Source organism: Peromyscus leucopus, chromosome 23 (genome assembly GCF_004664715.2).
Source record: "Peromyscus leucopus breed LL Stock chromosome 23, UCI_PerLeu_2.1, whole genome shotgun sequence".
NCBI lineage: Eukaryota > Metazoa > Chordata > Mammalia > Rodentia > Cricetidae > Peromyscus > Peromyscus leucopus.
This window is the reverse complement of record NC_051082.1, coordinates 4,541,078-4,561,246: the sequence shown is the minus strand read 5'-3', so window position 1 is coordinate 4,561,246 and position 20,169 is coordinate 4,541,078. Positions and strand designations below refer to the sequence as shown.

Below are 20,169 nucleotides of genomic sequence, written 5' to 3'. Positions count from 1 at the left end.
CACAACCCAACAAATCCATTTAATTAAAAAAATGATCCCACGTTACGTGGCAGGTACTTGTGCCCCACGGGACAGGTGCCCATGTCCAGAGCTGTGTCGAATCCCGTGGAGCTGGAGCTCTGCCCCCCTCACGTAGATTCAGGGACCGGTTCAGGTCCTCAAGCTTGGCAGTGGCATCCACTGAGACATCCACCTCACCAGCCCTTCAGGTTTTTAATTTATAAATGATGTTACTTTTAATTATGTCTAGGTGTGGAGGCCTTCCAGTGGGTATGTGCACTTGGGCACAGGTGTCCAGAGGTGTCCGAGTCATGGAGTTCAGGTGTTAGAGGGCTGTGAGTACCGGTGTGCTGGGGGCTCAGTTCAGCTCTCCTGTAAGATCAAATGCTTCTGAACCACTGAGCCACCTCTCTCTGGCTCAGTGTGTGTGGGTGCGTGCTGGCTAGTGGTTTTTAACACTTGTAAGTAGACCAGGCTGGCCTCGAACTCAGTGATCCGTCCACGTCCGCCTCCCAGTCACTGTCTGACTTGTGCATTTTCTCAATGACTAATGTGGGAGGTCCAGCTCGGCCCACCATGGTGCCAGCCCTGGGCTGGTGGTCCTTGGTGCTATCTCAAGCCTGCTGAGCAAGTAAGCAGCATGCCCTCATGGCCTTTCCACCAGTTCCTGTGTCCACTCTTCTGACTTCCCCCAAGTGTGAGATGAAACCACTTCTTCCCCAGGTTGCCTTTGGTAGTTTATCACAGCCCAGAAACGAGGGTTTTATCTGCACGTATATGCCCTGGAACTGGAGTGTTATAACCCAGGTCATCCTGCAGGGGCAGCCAATGCTTCCAATCACGGAGCCATCTCTGCAGCCCGTTAAGAAAGGGTTTCTCTATGTAACCCTGGCTGTCCTGGGACCCAGACCCACCTGCCTCTGCCTGCCCAAGGTGGTGCCACCACTGCTGGGCCAGTTCTTCAGTTTAAAACTCATCAACAGCTGCTCCTTGCCTCATTGAAGGTAGCTCTCCGCTTACAGCTCCGGCCAGGGAGGTGTCACCCTAGCAGGCAGAGATGGAGCATCTCACTCTGCCTCTGAGCAAGGGAGCTAGCTCACTGCACAGCTTCTGGGAGGAGCCCTGAAGTCTGCTGGTAAGGCCTTACTCAAGGTCAGAAAGTCTGGGCTTGCTTCACCCAGCAGGGCTACATAATGGGATGATTTAGGCGAGGGCACAGTTGCCAGATGTTCAGAAGGGTCTACACTTCGTACTTTACAACCTAGACCTTGAAAGGTCATGCATAAAAAGCCCAGTGATTAAACTCTGGTGACTGGGTATTGACCCAGGGCCCTCCCGAAGCTACCGTGTCTCTGTTGTGCGTCTGTATCTCTAATACTTCCTCACTCCTCCCAAGAACCCTCTGAAAGGTCAGAGCTGGTCTCCCACACTCAAGGAGCTTATTTATGACCCCACACATGGAATCTTAAAGTCACCGTCTTTAGACAAGGAAGGAAGCACCTTTCCCAAACTGTGCATGTATGTAGCATGCATGTAGCTACTCTGCACCCTGGGGACTGCGGTGTGCACCCACCCGCACGAAGCAATCCCTGCCCCTTGATGCATTTGGCTTTTCCTTCCTCATCAAACACCAGCGAATCACACCTTTATCTAGACAGCTGCTGGGTCAGTTAGGACGAACTCGCCAGGATGGGCAAGCCAAGGCTTCCAGAGGCTTGACTTTCCCCCCAGGGAACTGTTTCTTCGGGGTCCCAGCAGACCCTACCTTGGCCAACCTGCCCTTAGCAGCAGGGGACCAGGCTGGCAGTGGGTGGCCCGTGGAGACCTACAAACAGGGCACAAGAACAAAGGGCTGCCTTTCCTGCAATCCGTGGTTGCCATGGTGACAAGGGAAGCCCCAGCACCTGCAAATAAATGCTGAACAACAGTCTGTACAAAGCCAAACTCCAACGATCTTTATTATCCTGCTCAGGCAGATCACTTCTCTAACCAGTAGGATCCACTGGATCCAGGTTGAGGTATAAACTCAGTAGATTGTCTCTCAAAGAAAGGACTGAAAAAAATAATCTATCTGCCTACCCTGTAAAAGACACAACATTCTCCAGCGTTGCAGAGAAATACAATTTGTGTGAATTCAGCCCATTAAACAAACAAAAAAAAAAAAAAAAAAAAAAGCAGCACCCTGGGGTTGGTCCCCAGTGTCACACACACAAACCACACCTGGCAGTCTGCGGTGGGAACCCTGACTCCACAGGTACGACAAGAAAACCTCCCACCCTCGTTTAAAACAAACGCAAACCCTACCCTCTGCTCTGCTCAACTTTACCACTTGCTTAAGGCAAAGGCCTGGACGAGCAGCAGGATGGATGGCAGCCACTCCTCCTGGGCCAGGACAACACACTCGCTCCCTTTCTAACAGGAAACAGATCTCAAAGATGGCAAGACACCCGAGGGCTCCTTGAGACAGAGGCCCTTTGAAGAACGCACCTGGACACCTTGTAACCACTACGTCTAAAAGCAAAAGTAAACAGCAGCAGACACCAAACTTAGCTCATCAAAAACCATCTCTCCCCCAGCCCAATACAGCTCACAGAGGACAAGCATGTGACCACCGGTCTGTGAGAAGTGGGCTTGTTGGGCCAGGCCACCTTGCCTGGCCCGGAGAGTTCAAGCCTAGCGCCAGTCAAAAGAGGTCTGGCTGCCGAAGCTGTGGTTTCTGCGGCCTGGCTGGCTCGTGACCGCTTTACAAAGATCTCTCCATTTTCTTCACGCACACGGGAACTTAAGAACAGGACTTTTTCAGTGTCGTCTATGGCCAATGCTTCAGCGGCCTCTCAGAAGCTCTGCTGGAGACAGGCGGCCTGCACTGCAAGATCACAGCTCCTTCCAGTTGATGGGCCTCTTGCCAGACTTCTGGAGCAGTTCATTGGCTTTAGAAAAATGTCTGCATCCAAAGAAGCCCCTGTACACCGACAACGGGGAGGGATGGGCTGTTTGCAGGACGTGGTGACGCTTCTGAAAAAGAACAGAGTTCAGTGTGGCAGCTGGCACCTTCTCAACATAACCAGGGCCATTGTGCCTCCAGACAGCTGTGCACACTCAGCCCTGCCCTCTTTCTCAAGTGCATTCACCCCTGCACTCACAAAACCCGAAGCTCACGTTTGTTTGCTGGCTCGGAGGCACAGGGCACCGTCCGCAAGGATGGTGGCCACACCTTCTCACCCAGTTACTACCGATCTGCCTGTACTCAGGTCAGTTTGCTGATGGGTGCCGTGAGGCACGCACACACTACAGGGGAGCTCAGCAGCAACACACGCAGCCACGCTGGCAACAGAACCTCGGTCCTCTCTATAGTAAAGTGCTCTGACCCGAGCCCTCTCTCCATCTGAGGCTGTCTAGCCCACAGCACGGGTGACTGTGTCCCCACCCTCAAAAGACCTTCTGAGATCTCTCTCTCTCACACTCACACACACACACACACACACACACACACACACACACACACACGGTATGGTCCCGCCGCAGTTCTGATGCACCTGCCCCCTGGAGATTCCCCTGGTGAGCCCTCCCCTCTCCCCACCTCTGTCCCACCGTTTACATCCACCTGCAGCCCTCACTACAGAAATACTGGCATCCGGCCCAGGCGTGAAGACAGAAGCAACGTGAAGCAGTATTGGGACATTTCAGGGACATAGGTGACTGGATTCACGGGTAAGACAGGATTTAACGGCAAGAAGGGTAAGAGAGTTCAAGAAGATGCTGGCTCAGGTTTCTGCCCCAGTGACATGGTGACAGGCAAGTACCCAGGCTTGAAGCAGGGACAGGGAGGAGAAATTCAAAGTGTTCCGGTCCTGCTGGGCATTCACAAACAGTGCTCCGGCTGAAGTGCTCACTGCTCATGGCATCGGAGTAAACCCTATCTGATTCAGTGGAACGCCTGTTTTCTGTATGGTCCCAAGTTTCTGGGAAGCAGGACACTTGCCTTATTCATCAAGCATTGCATCACACATACACAAGGGTGCCAGGGACCGTGGTGTTCTACAGGGCAGGTTAACGCGTCTATTCGATTACTAACTGCAATGAGGCACAGTGAGCACCCCAGGGTGTCCGACCTTGTCCAGCTGTCGGGGGAACAGACCCCACTTCTGATGGATTGTACACGCTCATTCCATAGCCCAGGCTGGCCCACAGCTCACAGCACCCTTCCCACCTTAGCCTCCTAGGTACCGGGGCCACATGAGCCACCACAAGCAGACCATCTACGGCTGTGCACACAGGCAGCAGGGACCCCAGATTCCCACGTACCCTATCAATGGCACTGCCCTTCTTCTGGGCGTAAGAGCCCCAGAGCAGGAAGACAAGACCCGTCAGGTTTGATTGAGCCACGACACAACTGCATCCGTGAACTGCTCCCAACCCCGCTCCTTATGGGAATTGGCTTGGTGGGCGCGGACGGTGAGGACAGCGTTGAGGAGCAGGACACCTGTGAACACAGCGGGGGCAAAGGTCAGGAAGGAGCACAAACAAACTTCAACCGCAGGTTACACGTGACCCAACTGCTCACAACAGAACCAGGGCAGAAGTGAAACGAGGCCATAAAGCGTTACAACATGGCCAGCAGGGACATCTGAGCCAGATTCAGGACGTTCTGTTTCCTATCTGCCCTCTTGGCATCTTCGGGAGTAGGAAACAAACAACCAAAGTGTTCAAAAACACACATCCCAAGTGATACTAGAGAATCAGAGAGAAAATGAGCCCAAAACAGTCGATGGCAACAAAGTCAAACTGTTAGAAGCCAAGAGCAAGCGTGTTGAAACTAACTACCATGCCTAAGAGTGGCCAAGGAGGGGCTGGACAGATGGCTCAGTGGTTAAGCGCACTGAATGATCTTCCAGACGACCCGGGTTCAATTCCCAACACCCATATGGCAGCTCACGACTGTAATTCTAGGCCCAGGGGACTCAACAACCATGGCAAAACACCAATGCATACACACACACACACACACACAAAAAAAAAAAAAAAAAAAAAAAACAGGTGTGGCTGGGGATAACACAGGGGTAACAAGCCACCAGGACCTTATCAGAGGCCCCACCACATACAGAATGGCCAACTTTGAAAAACATAGCGATGGGACTGGAGATGGACCTGAGTTTAACCCCTAGGACCCGTGCAGGGCAGCTTAACCTGCCTGTAACTCCAGCTCCAGGGAATTGATTGCCTCTGCCCTCTGCCAACATCAGCACTCAAGTACATGTACACACACACACACACACACACACAACCCTACATACATGGGTATACAGGGAGGAGGGAAGGAAGGACAGACAGACAGACAGACAAAAGCAAACAAACAAGAGCAGAGAGAGCAGGATACCAGCACTGATCCAAGTATGCCTAGCTAGGCTTGGTTACCTTGTCTGGCCCATCCCGATAAATCCCCGTGGCCAGGATGAACAAAACCATCGATGTCTGTGGACAGCTCTTTAAAAATGTTTTCCAAACTGAAAACAAGGCAAAGAAAAGCAGTCAACCAGAATCTCCAGCAGTTTGTAAATTCAACAAAGGCGGTCATGAAAAGGTAAGAAACACAAAGCCAGGGTGGGAGGGACACAGTAACTGTGGCGTGGACAGACAGCCACCCACAGCCGTGACAGGCCATCTGCCACAGACCTCACCGTGGAAGGCCTGAGTACGGCGGCCACAAGTCACCTTCTCTTTCTATGTTTATGTACAACCCCCCACTCCCACCCCCCAGCAGTGCCCAGCCTCGTGACCCAGCCCACACCACAATGCCACCTGATCTCGACGCCTCTGGACTGAAGCCAGCTGTGCCGTGGACGTACCTGGGCGGGGGTGGAACTGGTCTTTGGACACTGAAGCAGAGCCCATGAGCTTGATTAGGGCCGTGATAGGGATCCTGTCCCAGAATGACAACTTTCACCTGTGAGCGGGAAGACCGGACAACAGCGTGTTCAGTTCACACACGGAACCCAAAAGGAGCAGCCCACCACACCCCAGCAGCCACTTAACAACCCATCCTGCAGGCAGTGGCCTCGACGCCATGGCCCATCCACTTAGGACAGTTTTGTGTTCCTCTTGTTCGATTCTCACACAAAGGAACGCATGGCACCACTCAGAAACATCCCGAGGGGGGAGCATCCTACCCCATCCCAAGTTAGTGCCACAGTGGGGTGGGGGAGGTGGCCACTGCAAGCTAGTCACTTCTCAGCACCCACCCTTGCAGCACATGGACCACCTCTGCGGACGACAATGTCAAAAGGCTAGACACCCCCGGCCAGGCCTGCTACCACTTCCTGGGTCGGCCTTTCTAGGCAGTCAGCCTGTCTCTCATTGTGGGAAAACAGCTTTCCCAGCCCTGCACCCAGACACCCCCCCAGCAGATGCCCTGCAGGACTGATGGGCAACACCAAGAGAACGAGGCCAGGTCACAAGTGTGGGAGCAGCTGGCAAGTCATGAAGACTGGCGTCTTTCTCAGGTGTGGCAAGGCTTATCTCCGGGGAACAGGCCCTGCTCTCTGTCCTCACGCTTCTGCTTCCCGTCCTTTTTAGCACTTCCTCTACGGCTCACTCCCTCTAAAGTCCCCTTAGAACTCAGCTGCAGACTTTTATTCCCACTGAGCAGCTCTGTTCCGGTCTCGGTTCCAGGCAGTTGGCGCATCTTCCATGGTGAAGAACCCGGGCACACAGAACTTTGCTTTCCTGTTCTAGGACTCCGGGGGTGGGTTAAGGACAACTGTGGACAGAGGACCTGGTCTTCCTGAACCTGTGTGCTGCCCACGGAAGTCCCCAGCAGACGCTGAGAGGACCCAGGTGTCTAAGAACCCAAGAATGAGGAGCCCCATGTTCCATTTCCTGAGGCACAAGCCGCGGGGTTTGCTCAGGGTCAGGCTGTAGCATGAAGGCTTACTCATCGACTTTACAGCCACTGAAGTATGCCATCCACTGACTCCTAACGACCACGGAAGGCAGGGGCGGGCCGGGGTGCAAGGCACCCCTGCTTAGAGAGCACCCGGGGTGCTGCGCTTTCCGGGTTCATACAGCCTAGACACACACTCAAGCTCCAGCGGCGAGCAGATACACAGCAAGAGCTGATGGAGACAGGCAGGCGGTGCAGAGCCACGAGCGGCACCCAGGCCGCCTGACCGACGGAAACAGAGCAGGAGCAGAAATGCCTTTTCTTTCCGGTTTTTCTGAGACAGGGTTTCTCCGTGTAGCATTGATTGTCCTGGAACTCTCTCTAAACCAGGCTGGTCTCAAACTCAGAGATCCGCCTACCTCTGCCTCCAAGCGATGGGATTAAAGGTGCACACTGTCACCACCTGGCAAGGAGGACAACTTCTAATGCTCCACAGCACACTGTGGTAACTAAGCGCAGTTGACAACAATTCAATAAACACTTCAAAGTAGGAGCAAGGACTAGAATGTTTCCAACACACAGAGAAGATAAGGGCCGGAGATGGCGCAGCGGTTCAGAGCACCAGCTGCTCTTGCAGAAGACCGGGGTTCATTTCCCAGCACCCACACGGCCCTCTTCTGGCCTCCAAAGGCACTGCATCCATGTGCCACACAGACACACATGCAATCAAAAATGGACGGAAAAATTAAAGTCTTTACTAGAAAAAGGAAAACAAAGTAAAAATAAATGTCTGAAGTAACACACGTGTCAAACGTACTGCAATGCCACCATACCCGTGCAGCATGTACAGTTAGTGTGTGTTCATTAAAAATCACAAGTGTGGGGTTGAAAGGTTCAGTGGGTAAAGCCACCTGGCTCCAAGCCCAACGACCTGAGTTCAATCCCAGAACCAGTGGTGTAGGGAAAAGAGCCGACTCGTCTACGTTATCCTGACTACACAAGTGTGCTGCACACTCCTACAAAAGGACAAAGATAAATGGAAAAAAAAAAAAAAGATGTACTTACAAAAGAGAAAGGACTGGAGAGATGGCCCGGCAGTTAAGGGCACTGACTGCTCTTCCAAAGGACCCAGGCTCAGTTCCCAGCACCCACATGGCAGCTCACAACTGTCTGCAACTCCAGTTCTGATCTGATTCCCTCACACCAGCGTGCATAAAATAAAACTTATTGTCGGGTGGTGGCGGCACACGTCTTTAATATCGGCACTCGGAGGCAGAGCAGGCAGATCTCTGTGAGTTTGAGCCCAGTCTGGTCTACAGAGTGAGATCCAGGACCAAAGCTACACAGAGAAACCCCGTCTCGGAACCCCCCCCCCCAAGCCATGACAGAAAATGGCCCTCGAAGGCCGAGGCAATGCAGTCTCCACCCAAATCCACAGGCCCAAGAGTTTAGCAAGCTGTGGCTTCAGGGTCCAGGCTTAACAGGGGAGTCAGCACCTGGGCCGGGTTTGTGACACTTAGGTGAAGGTGTGGAAGTGATGGGCTAGGCAGGCTACCTGAATCAAGTACCCCAGGCTACCCTTCCTATGTCTAAGGTATAACAGCACTTGTTCTCAACTTTTGTTTTGTTCCACCAGGGTCTCAAGTAGCCCAGGCTGGCCTCCAACCCACGTGCTGAGATTACGGGTATGTGTTAGCACAAAGCTTCTCTTTGATTTCCCCCACGTTATACGATCAGAAAGACCCTCACTTTTCCAGTCCCATTGTCTACGATCAAGAGACCGAAATAACTTTGGGGTTACGATATTAACAAAGGAACAATTGAAAAGAAAAAAAAAATGAGCATGCAAGCAAATGCATATGTGTATTTTTCCTTTCGATATAGAAATAGCCGTTATGATTAAAAGAATAAACAGCTGGAGAAACACAGTGGTGAGAGGGTTAGGGCCGAGTGCCTCAACCCTGCACAGCTCCCGAACCTCACAATTTCAGGCTTCTTCACTACCAAACCACTGCCTGTTGGTAATTAGGGAACACGATTTGATTCTTCCCTACCCAGACCCCAGCTTCACTTACATCTCGGATGTCACACATCTGGGTCCACGTGAACACCTGCTCCGGGGGTGGATAGACCTTGTGATGTTTTCTTTCTTCAGCAACAAATCCCATGAGCTGATTACAGAGAGAAACAGGGGGCTTAAAAGCAGATTCCCACCGGAAACCGTAAGTATTAGGTTTAAAAATCTCTTTAGAAAACGTGTTTGAAGTCTTGTTTGGGTCTTTGTATGATTTAAACCCAAACTTTTTTTTTTTTTGGGGGGGGGGGTTGTTCTAGACAGGGTTTCTCTGTGTAGTAGTTTTGGTGCCTGTCCTGGATCTCTGCTCTGCGGATCAGGCTGGCCTCGAACTCACAGAGATCCGCCTGCCTCTGCCTCCCGAGTGCTGGGATTAAAGGCGTGCGCCACCACTACCGGCCCGCCAAACGCAAACTTTTTAAAAAAAACTACCCAAGTCAGCACCTGGACCCTCTGAAGCAGATCCATCCCATTTACTCTGGGCTGGATCAAGGCTGATTTGCCAAGTTACTTTCATTTCAGTGGCCCCGCCTCCCCCCCACCCCCCCCCCCCCCCCTTTTTTAATGACCGTGTCTTTGGTAGATCAGAGTCTGCACCACCCCCCACCCCGGTCTCAGCTCCTGACCCTCCAGGCTACAGCTCTCAAGGACTGGGATTATAGCCCGGAGCCTCAGTCGTCTTTCCCTGATTTAAAAAAGGCCAAAGGTCATTTCGTTCAGTCTGGTTAATGCTTTACTACGCCAGGTTAAATGGCGCGCCAAGCAAGTGGCTTACAAGAAGTCGTGGCGGGGGGGGGGCGCAGCGGGCGCCGAACGCGCCAACCAGAGTTCCATCCCCGACCCACGTGAGCGGGAGACTCCTCCCCAACCCCCCCCCTCCCGAGTTGTCCTGCATACTCTCTCCCGGCTCAATAATAATAAGCCAGGAAACCATCTGCCAGGCCTAACTTTAACCCAAAGACCGCGGCGTGAAGTTCTGCACCGAAGGGCAGGGAAAACATAGGAGGAGGCTGAACGCACAACCGCCCACAAGCGCAGGCTGCACCCGCGCGATGCAGCGCCAGGTCCCCGTCCCCCCCGCCCGCCCTCTGCCAGGGCTCGCCCACCGACCTTAATGAAGTACGGCTTCCCGAACTCTCCGCACAGCTGCTGCTTCCAGCTCTCGCCGAAGCCGGCGGGCACGTTGCGGGCGGCGAGCCTGAGCAGGGCCGCGGCCTTGTTCCTCTGGATGCGGACTAGCTGCTCGGCGCTGAGCGGCGAGGAGGGCGGCGTGGCCGGCTCGTCCTGCCCGACCCGGGCCTTCTTGGCGGGGCTGGCCTGCCAGGAGTCGGGGTCGCGGGTGAGACTCCGCCGCCTGGCCCCCCGCGGCGCACGCAGGCTCCGCGCCAACCCCAAAGGCCGCGGCCCGAAATGCCCATGGCCGAGCCGACCGGGGCCGAGCCGGAGCCGGAGCCCGAGCCGCCGCCGCCACCCTCCGCCCGCCTCCGCGCCCAGGCGCACGCGGCCTTTTCGCGGCAAAACTGCTCCCGCCCCCCGCCGCCTGTGATTGGACCCCGCGGAGGGAGGGGCGGGAACGCTGCACACCGATTGGCTCGGCGGCGGCCGGGCCCCGTCCCCACTGGCTGGCGTCTCGGCATGGCGGCCGCCGACGCGCGCGGCTGTTTTGAACCCGTAAGGCGGCCCCGGGCGCGCGGTGCTCCCGACCGGAACCCCGCCGCTCCCCTTCCCCCCCTGCACCCCCCCAGTCCCGCACTGCCCCGCAGGCCTCACCGTATCGCCGCTGTCCTCGGCCGCCACGTCGCCCCCGGCACCGGCTCGGGGCTGCGCGTGCTCCGCTTCCCGGTGGGGGTCGGGGAGAAGAACGAGTAGAGGGTCTTCTGGCCGATCATGCCTGCACCGAGGACCGAGCTCCGGGACGCGTGCAGCGGGGCTCGCGGGCGGTGCTCACAGCTGGCGCTCAGCCAGCCCGCGCCAGTTCCAGGTGGGGGCGGGGAGGCTGGCAGGGCTGGGGGCGGTGGGGCCCAGCGCGCATGTGTGGGAGGGGCTGCGGCACCGCCCCGGGCGAGGTGGGGCTTGCGCGGCCAATCCTCGCTGGTGCACGGGTCTTTCTCTCCGGGTCCTCACGGGAAAGCTTGGAGACTTGAGAAGGGCCTTGGAGGTGGTTGCTCCTGCCCAGATACCCCTCCCCTCCTTCCTCCCTCTCAGCCGTGGGGATTGAACTCTGGGCCTTGATGCATGCTGGGCGGCCCCTTGGCCACCGGGCTCTACACCTACCTTCTTGTGCTTCATCTCATGCACTTAACCCCCACATTCAGCCCTTTTAGCATCCTTCAGTTATCCCCGCACCCCACCCCCCCAGTAGAATCTCAAGTCTAGACTTGACAATCCCAACTCTTCTTTTCTACTGAGTGATCTTTTGAGGGTGTAGATTAAACCTTGACTAGCAGCTGGGCGGTGGTGGCGCACGCCTTTAATCCCAGCACTTGAGCACTCAGGAGGCAGAGGCAGGTGGATATCTGTTGAGTTCGAGGCCAGCCTGGTCTACAGAGCGAGATCTAGGACAGGCACCAAAACTACACAGAGAAACCCTGTCTACAAACAAACAAGCAAAAAAAAGCCCTTGACTAGTGCCCAGGAAAACCCTCCGGTGCACCCTGTCAACCCAGCATCTGGGAAGCTGAGGCAGGAGGATCAGAATCTCAATGCCCACCTTGGATACAGAGGTCTATTAGAGGCCAGCCTGTGCTACACCTTCCCAATCTTAACCGACTAGACTCCCAACATCTAAGCAGTTCTCCAGGCTGCTCCCCAGCTGTCCCTCTGAGATCTTCACACCTTATACACTTCGTCCTGGTTTAGGACCCTCCCCCGGGAGGTCTGCCCCACCCCCACCTCCACCCCCAGCCTGTCACCCCCTGCTCATAACTTCCATAACTGTACGAAGTAATCTGATTTCCTTCATTGTCCTTTTTTCTGTTCCCATCTCCTGATTACAGTGTGGGTGAGGCAGGACCTGTGTCTTGCTGGAGGGTGCCGGAGTCCAGGACAGGAAGTGCTTTTAGGGACAGGAAGTGCTTTTAGGAAGTGAGCCGCCATCTCGGAGCAGCATGTTCTCCAAGAGGCAGCAGATGATACTTTCCCTCTGGCCGCGCAACCCCACAACCACCCTCCTAGGCGTTTCCTCAAGTGAAGTAAAATCCTTCACAGAGAAAGTTTGAGCATGAATATTTATAGATTTTGCCGTGTCACCTAGAGCCAGAAATGACTGCCGCACGGTCTTTAGAGTGTGCTTCGTCCAAACACCAGAATACTAACCAGCAATGAAGGGGGGGGGACTGTTGCAAATGGCACATATGGTTATATATAATATAGACACATAATGTCCTTATTGATGCCAGAGACAAAGGCATTGTTGTAACTGAAAGTTTGTGTGTGTGTGTCCCACCCGGTCCGCAGCCCGAGTTTAAAAAAAAAAAAAAAAAACCTCAACTACAGATTGTGCGTACACAAAGAAGTCATATAATTCCACTTATTTGGAATTCTGGGACAAGCAACCAGGAACAGCAGACAGAGCAGGCAGGTGGGGCGTTAAGTTGGTGCCTAGAGGACTTTCTGGGATGGTGAAATTGCTCTCCATCGTGACCGTGGTTCTCAGACGGTGCTATGGCTTCGTCAGATATGCAGGTTTATACATTGTTCCGCACACACACACACACGAGACACCGTGCACGCCGCTGCTCAGGCTCCTGAACCCCCAGTGGGGTGACCCCAGAACCGGTCCACCGGCCTCAACACTGCAGAACCATCCCGGCGAGGCAGCATCCTGCGGTGCGCACAGGGGCCGGCAGGGGGCGCTGTGCCGGAAGTCCCGCGCCGGCGCGGGAGGCGGGTGTGAGCTGCTTGTTGGTGCAGAGCCCTGGCCAAGCGGGGCACGGTACCCTGCGTCTCTCGGTGGAGCACGGCTACACTCCGTGTCAGTCCCTTCCCGCAGGGCGCAGGACGGAGACACCTTGCTTTTCTGGGTGACTTTGGGCGAACCCCGTACCTCTCTGCGCGTGCGTCTTCCCATCTGTAGCGTTTGCAGCCCGAGCAAGCGAATTCCTAAGGGGTAGTAGGGCCTGGGGCTGCCGCCCGCCGGCGATCCCAGCACTTGGGCGACCGAGGCAGGAGGATTGTGTGGTTGAGGTCGGCTTGTGCTACGAAAACGTAAACTAAAGAGCAGGCCTGTGAGATTTGCAAGCTCACCACCTGGTTAAGGACTGCCAGGCAGTTCCTAGTTTTAATGCCCTGTTTCCTTCCTAGACGTACGTGTCTGTGGCACGCGGGTGGAGGACTGAGCCCGGCCCCCCTCTCGCCTGGCCATTCACCTCCACGGCTGTGAAGGGGCAGCGGGATGGACAGGTTCCTGGTGAAGCCTGATCAGGACGACCTCCGAGGGGAAAGGGAGGAGCCAGCCCCGCCGGGAGGAGCCTCGGGCGGCCAGCCGAGCCTCAACTGGCGGCACCTTCGTGGGCAAGGTCTGGATTGTGATTACACTGTCCTGTTTGGGAAAACCGAGGCAGACGAGATCTTCCGAGAGTTGGAGCAACAAGTGGAGTATTTTACCGGTAAGCGGAGGACTTTAGGTGTTAGGCTTCGGTGATGAAAGAATGCGCCTCTGTTAGGAGAAGCGTGAACTCAGGCTGTGACAGGGTCTAGAGCGAAATTACCTGGCTACTGATTGGAATTGCCTGGGAAGTTAAAAAACAAAAACAAAAAGCAAAAAACAAACCCCAAACCATTCTGGGTTCTCTGTGATACCGAGTCAGAATGGCTGGAGGTACAGCTGTCTTCCAGGCCAGTGGTAGAGTGTTTCTGTAGCATGCACACAACCCCAGGTTAGACCCCAGCACTATCAAAACGAACAAACACACTCATGTGCAGCCAAGTTAGTTTCTCATTGAAGGGTGGGTGGTTTAGCCGGATGCCTGCTGCCGCTCAGAACTCACTGACCGTTGCAGTCTCGTGTCTGGAGAGTTTGCAGGTGGTGCTGATGCTGTTGCCTGGAGACCACATATTGAGAAGCTGTGATGAGCACACAGGCTCTGTACCAGCCTCAGCTGCAATAGGCCCCATCATGCATCCAATAGGCCCTTAGTGTGTACACAAAACCATCCAGCCACGACTCGACCTCACCATGCTCAGAGCTGCCTCTTTATGCTCCGACTTCAGTTAAGGCAATGAACATACAGTTTTAAAAAGCGGAGCCAGGGTCTGGTGGTGTGTACCTGTAATTTCAGAACTTGGGAGATGGAGGTAGGAGGAGCCAGAGTTCAAGGCCATCCTCAGCTAAATGGAGAGTTCAAGGCCAGCCTGGGCTGCATGAGACCCTGCCTTTAAAGGCCATAAATAAATAAATATATGAGGAGTTGGAAGATGACTCAGCAGTTAAGACCACTAGCTGCTCTCCCAGAGGACCCAGGTTGGATTCACAGCCCCACATGGCAGCCCACAACCCTCTGGAACTCCAGTACTAGGCACTACCAGCCTTGGAGGGACCAGACATATACAGGGTGCACAGACATTACATGCGGAAAAAATAAAATACATAAGTTTTTTGTTTTGTTTTGAGACAGGATCTCACTGTGTATCCCTGGCTGTGCAAGAACTCACTTGGTAGCCCAGGCTGGCCTCGAACTCACAGAGATCCGCCTGCCTCTGCCTCCTGAGTGCTGGATTAAAGGCGCAGGTGCGCCACCACGCCCCACTACATAAAACAGTATTTTTAAAAAGAAAGGAAAGAGGAGAAAGATGGGCCTCAGCTGCTCACAAAGTCATCTGTGGTTTGTTGGTTTCTGTTTTTTCGTTCTTCATTTTCATGTGTGTATGTGACATTTTGGTCATTTTGACACACTACCCATTCTTCCAGCCCCACTACCGTAGACCCCTCCTTCCCAAGGCCCTGACATGCTTTCATGTCATTTTGGTTTTGTGGCATGTGTGTCTATGTTTTGTGTGTCTGTGCACATGACAAAGCCAGGGAACCCTGCCCAATGTGTCCTGAGTACACTCATTTGCATCCCCCCCCCGTTGTATAATGCCCAGCTGGGGACCCCCTCATTGTTTGAGATAGGGTCTGGAACTTGCAGCTCCCAGCAGTGGGATCTGAAGTGACGGGCACTTCACTGGCTGATCCACCTCTCCAACCCTTTGGTTTTTTGAGACACACTAGCCTTGAACTTGTGCTCTGCCTCCTTCAGCGCCAGAGTGATGAGATTACAGGGGTGCGCCGTCATACCCTTTCATGAAAATGAGAACAAGCCACGGTGGCGTAGGGGAAGAGGTCCCCAACAGGGCACTCATTATACAACAACGAGGAACAGAGGAAATGCCATTTCACAGTGTCCTCCCTGTTGAATACCCAGCAAATGCGTGTGGAGGACTCGTCTGTCCACGTCCCTGGAGGGCCGGGATGGAGTTGCCATCTCATCTGCACAGGTGCTCTGGCCAAGGTCCAGGTGTTTGGAAAGTGGCACAGCGTTCCCAGGAAGCAGGCGACCTACGGAGACGCTGGGCTGACATACACGTTTTCCGGTCTCACGCTGGCACCGAAGCCCTGGATCCCAGTTCTAGAGCGTGTTCGAGAGCGAATCTGCAGGGTGACAGGACAGACCTTTAACTTTGTGCTCATTAACAGGTAACATTTCCTCCACGGGGAGGAGCTCAGGACTCCGTCATGCCTTGTTTACTTGTGTACTGGACGAGGGCGGAGGGCTTTGGGGGGGGGGGGGGGGGGGGGCTGCTGCTCTTGCAGAGAACCCAAATTCAGTTCCCAGCACCAGTAAATCCAGCTCCAGCAGATCCAATACTTCTGGCCTCCCTGAGGATTTGAACTCACCTGCATGGAACCACACACAGAATTAGGAATTTTTTTTTTTTATTATTTGGTTTTTTGAGACAGGGTTTCTCTGTGTAGTTCTGGAGCCTGTCCTGGAACTCACTCTGTAGACCAGGCTGGCCTCGAACTCACAGAGATCTGCCTGCCTCTGCCTCCCGAGTGCTGGGATTAAAGGCGTGTACCACCGCCGCCTGGCTAGAGTTATTCTTTTTTAAAGGTAGGAGTTTCTATGGAGCTCACATGTAGGAGGCAGTGAGGGGTTGGGGGAGGTTATTGGGAAAGTTAAACTGATGGATGGGGCCGAGGGTGGGGCTGGGTTGGGGGGCAGAGACTTAGGATGGGTACACCACTGCTGACATTTGGCATCCGGAAATACCTTTCTTGTAGGGTTGACCTGTGCACTAGGATACTCAGCACAGCCCTGGCCTCCACCCTGGAGGTGCTGGGAGTGCCCTGCTTCCATGATTACAACCGACAGTGTGTTCTGAGGACAGAACAGCCAGGCTGCGAGGCCTGGGCTAAAGGGAAAGCCATTTGGTGTGGGGTGGTTAGAGGGGGAGGCCCTCAAGGCAGTGACATTTGACGTGGAACTAGCTAGAGCTGGAGACACCAACGTCTGGAGTTGAGCCGAGGGAGCGCATGCATGGTGTCCATGGAGTGGACATCCCTTGGTGCGGCTGGGGATCAGGAACTGGGGCCAGACTGCACAGGGTGACGGTTGGTGTGTGTGCAGGAGGAACAGGGCAGGCTTTCCATACGCGGACCCGGCGACTGGAAGGCGTGGCTAGTTGATGTGATGTGTGAGGTCTGCAGGCATCACAAGTAACTAAGTGTCCCAGTCAGTGTCCTATTGCTGTGAGGAGACACCATGCCCAAAGCAACGCTGTAAAAGAAAGCATCTCCTCGAGGCTTGCTCACTGCTTTAGAGAGTTGGTCCATGCTCACCGTGGTGGGCAGCAGACAGGCATGGCACTGGAGCAGTAGCCGGGAGCTGGACGTTCTGATCTGCAGGCAGCAGGCGGAGAGGGACAGACACAGGGCTTGGTGTGAGCTTTTCAAACTCCACAGCCCACCCACCATGACACACCTACGCCGACGAGGCCACACCTCCTGATCGGCCCCCGAGTTCCATGGACTGCGAGCCGAGCATGCAGACCTATGGGCCTCTGGGGGCCTTTCTCATTCAAACCATGGCACTTGGCGAAGACATCCAGGCTGGGCTCACTGGCCTCCCGGGCTAGGGCTGTGCAGAAGCAGCGCTCTGCTTCGGGCTACAAGAGGATGAGGCGCCTGCAGCATCCGCAGGGGACGGAGAGGGTTTCTTCCGCATTGGGATTGTTTTCCCACGACAGGTACAAAGACGGCAGCGACCACATCGGGGAGCACAGGGACGACGAACGAGAGCTGGCCCCCGGGAGTCCCATCGCGTCTGTCTCCTTCGGGGCTTGCAGAGACTTCCTCTTCCGGCACAAAGACTCTCGAGGGAAGAGGCCCCGGCAGACAGTGGAGGTCGTCAGGCTGCAGCTGGCCCACGGGAGCCTACTGATGATGAACCACCCCACTAATGCCCACTGGTACCACAGTCTCCCCATCCGCAAGAAGGTCCTGGCTCCTCGGGTCAATCTGACTTTTCGGAAAATTTTACCTAGTAAAAAATAAAACATGTTTTTTATTATTTTTATTTGTGTGTGTGTGCGCCACATATGTGCAGGTGCCCAGGAGGGCCAGGAGAGGGTGTTGTGAGGTGAGGTGGTTGTGAGCCGTTTGACACAGATGTTCTGTAAGAACAGCAGGTGTTCCTAACCGCCAAGACATCTGTCTGGCCCCTAAAACCCCGTTCTAGTAATCAGCACTTTGTTTTCTCTTTGCTTGAAGAGGAGGTTGGTGTTTTTTTTTTTTACCACCGAGAACTCAGGAGGTTTATTAAAAACCTAGGGCCCAGCACACAGCACCCAGTTCAGGAGGATGCTATGTAACATCCGCAGTAAAATACCACCACTCAGGCCTGGCATGACGGCGCATCTTTAACGCCAGCCCTCAGGAGGCAGAGGCAGGCAGATCTTTGAAAGTTCACAGGCCACTTGCTGTACATAAACCCACAGTCGAGTGTTTCCTAACAAAACCGTCTTTATTGCTATAGCACACAGCAGATACAAAAGTGCCTTTAGCAGATCCACACTCAGCAGCCTACGGCGTAAGTACTAAGCTTAACTTAGGTTTTCCAGGAAGAAGCTACCTACTGTGAATAACTTAAAACTAGAAATCATCATTGGTTGCTATCTAATGTCTAATAATTTACAAAATAAAGAAGTACATTAGCACTTGGTCAGGTTAACACATTTACAACCTTGGCTCAAACCCAGGCTCTGACCAGCATCCCACACCTGTCTTTTTGGTCATCTCTCCCTGGCTGACCTCAGAACGAGCAGCAGGACTGACGATTGGAGCCTATAACTCTGCCAAGTGCTCTAAGATCACATGTGACCGAGTGCCTGTGCGTTCACCTCAACCCAAAGCCAGGTCTGCAGGGCCCTGGCCACATCAAATGGTTCAGCTGCTCCTTTTGTGGGAGCTGTGGCTTGGAGGTCCAGCACGGCACAGTCTCAAAGTCTCAAGTCCTCAGGATGCACAGTGAGACCTCATCTCACATAGTTGATGCCTAGGCACATCTGGAATGTCTGCCAGCTCACCCCTGCAGAGAAAACACGTCCTTGGCCTTACCCTCAGTGACCTCTGGCTAGGTCTGGTTCCAAATCTTACATGAGAAGAGTCCGTCTGAATTTGGTTTGGTATCGTGTTTTTGTTTTTAAATGACAAACTTGGCTAAAACAGAGGTGCTATTGTGTCCTCGAGATTCCTCCATGCCTGGCTATTCGTGAAACTTCTCTGAAAACGGAAGAAATTCCCAGCGCGCCCTGTGCTTACAAGGTCACTGGACACACACTCTTAGAACGTGGTCCTAGAGCATACGGCAGGATGCATTGGCTGCAGTTCTGTTCAAACATCATGCTGTCTTCCTCACCGTGGGCTCTAAGAAGCAAGGCCAGAGAGCCTGCAGCCCTGGCCCATACACTCTTCGCACAGCTCGTCTCTCAGGCCGCCCTGCCCAGGCTCTTGCCTGCAGACCCCGTTATGGGAACTAATAACACAAAGCGAGCTGTCTCTCGAAGCAGGATCAGCAGACGGTGTAGACAGCACAGTTTTGGAAAAGGCTTGGGGTGGGACTGGCCAGTGACCTTGACTACATATAAAGAACTGAAGATTACAAAAGGCATACCCAAAGGTGGGGAGGTGTTCTCCAGGTTTGGGGGAGGAGGCTAGGTTTTATTATGTAGCCCAGGCTGGCCTGGAACTTGCAGTGATCCTCCTGCCCAGCCTCTGAGTGCTGGGATTCCAGGCATGAGCTACCATGCTGTTTAGGCATCCTTAAATGTTCTTTTGACCTCTAAGGAACTTGGAAGGACGAGGGCTTTCCCAACATTGTGCCTGTGACTCTTAGGACATGCCTGTTCCCAGAACAACCAGAAGGGAAAGGCACTTTTTCTTCTGAATTGTTACCTTTAATAATTTCACTAATTAAAAAATAATAATAATTTCACTAATTCTTGTCGTAATATTTAGGGCCGTCTTATTAAAAATAAAGATCTATGCTGGAATGTCAGAGGACCAGACAAGGCAGTGCCCTCTGAGGACACCTAGCATGTTACAGTACAGAAAGGGTGGCCGCTGGAGTCTGTGTCTTTAATGACCTGTGTCAGATGAGGAAGGTGTTCGAGACCCGATGGAGGCTGTCCTCACGAGGACACCTTCCAGCACCCCCTCCCCAGCAGCGCTGCGCAGACAGGCTCCCGTGTGGAGCCTGCTCTCACAATCCACACAAGGCTGAGGGCTCTCGAGGGGCTGCTTGCCCGCGCACACGTGGCATGCCTTCTGTTATCCTGGACGCGGCCCTCACCGCGGGCCCTGGCTGGGCTGCCCGTCACTCCTCGGCCCTGTACTCGCGCCCCTGCTGCTGTACCCTGGACAGAACTCGCTCGTAGAACAGCAGGTAGGCGCTGGAGGACAGGACCTCCTGCAGGCTGGCCTTGCGGACAGTGTCATCGGAAATCCACAGCCACTGGTTGCTGGTTGACAGAGGGTTCTTGGCCGAAGGTGGGGACCGTCGGTAAGTGACGAAGTGTCCAGAGTGCATGTCTCCATGGTGGACGACAACTGCCATCAGGCGGAACAGGTACGTGGAGGAGCTGACGGGTGGGAGAAAGGCCGGTTGTTATGACGGAACCAGGCCGTGTAGGCGAACACGAATCCCGCCCGGTGTGCTACACTTGGGGAGGAGAG

General features: G+C 54.2%; 3 protein-coding genes across 6 annotated transcripts in view; 1 reads left to right on the top strand and 2 right to left on the bottom strand.

Annotated features, from left to right (window-relative positions):
- Positions 1-1,930: 1,930 nt before the first annotated feature.
- On the bottom strand, positions 1,931-10,937 carry Ung (uracil DNA glycosylase). Its single transcript, XM_037198652.1, is given in 8 exon segments — positions 1,931-3,015; positions 4,306-4,376; positions 4,379-4,483; positions 5,416-5,504; positions 5,847-5,944; positions 8,956-9,051; positions 10,065-10,650; positions 10,725-10,937. Coding segments are annotated over 8 exon segments (1,305 nt in total). The 5' UTR covers positions 10,844-10,937; the 3' UTR covers positions 1,931-2,874.
- A 1,902-nt stretch (positions 10,938-12,839) lies between these two features.
- Alkbh2 (alkB homolog 2, alpha-ketoglutarate dependent dioxygenase) lies at positions 12,840-17,512 on the top strand. Of its 2 annotated transcripts, none has more exons than XM_028861687.2 (4): positions 12,840-12,976; positions 13,257-13,561; positions 15,432-15,630; positions 17,184-17,512. In XM_028861687.2, the coding sequence occupies exons 2-4, from the start codon at positions 13,348-13,350 to the stop codon at positions 17,488-17,490; spliced, it is 720 nt and encodes a 239-aa protein (XP_028717520.1). In that variant the 5' UTR covers positions 12,840-12,976; positions 13,257-13,347; the 3' UTR covers positions 17,491-17,512. The 2 variants fall into 2 exon arrangements, with proteins under 2 accessions (XP_028717520.1, XP_037054505.1); XM_037198610.1 differs by having other exon boundaries at positions 12,840-13,009.
- A 428-nt stretch (positions 17,513-17,940) lies between these two features.
- Positions 17,941-20,169, bottom strand: part of Usp30 (ubiquitin specific peptidase 30) — a 56,776-nt gene continuing 54,547 nt past the window's right edge. For all 3 annotated transcript variants that reach the window (XM_037198608.1, XM_037198609.1, XM_028861684.2), the window contains exon 13: positions 17,941-20,075. In XM_037198608.1, coding sequence (XP_037054503.1) covers positions 19,811-20,075 — 265 coding nt within the window. In that variant the 3' untranslated portion in view covers positions 17,941-19,810. The remainder of the gene's footprint in view (positions 20,076-20,169) is intronic.

Coding starts and splice junctions, on each gene's coding strand:
- Alkbh2 (XM_028861687.2), top strand. CDS start 13,348: ATGGACAGGTTCCTGGTGAAGCCTGATCAGGACGACCTCCGAGGGGAA. Junction 13,562..15,431: donor ACAAGTGGAGTATTTTACCG/GTAAGCGGAGGA, acceptor TCATCTGCACAG/GTGCTCTGGCCAAGGTCCAG. Junction 15,631..17,183: donor AACTTTGTGCTCATTAACAG/GTAACATTTCCT, acceptor TTCCCACGACAG/GTACAAAGACGGCAGCGACC.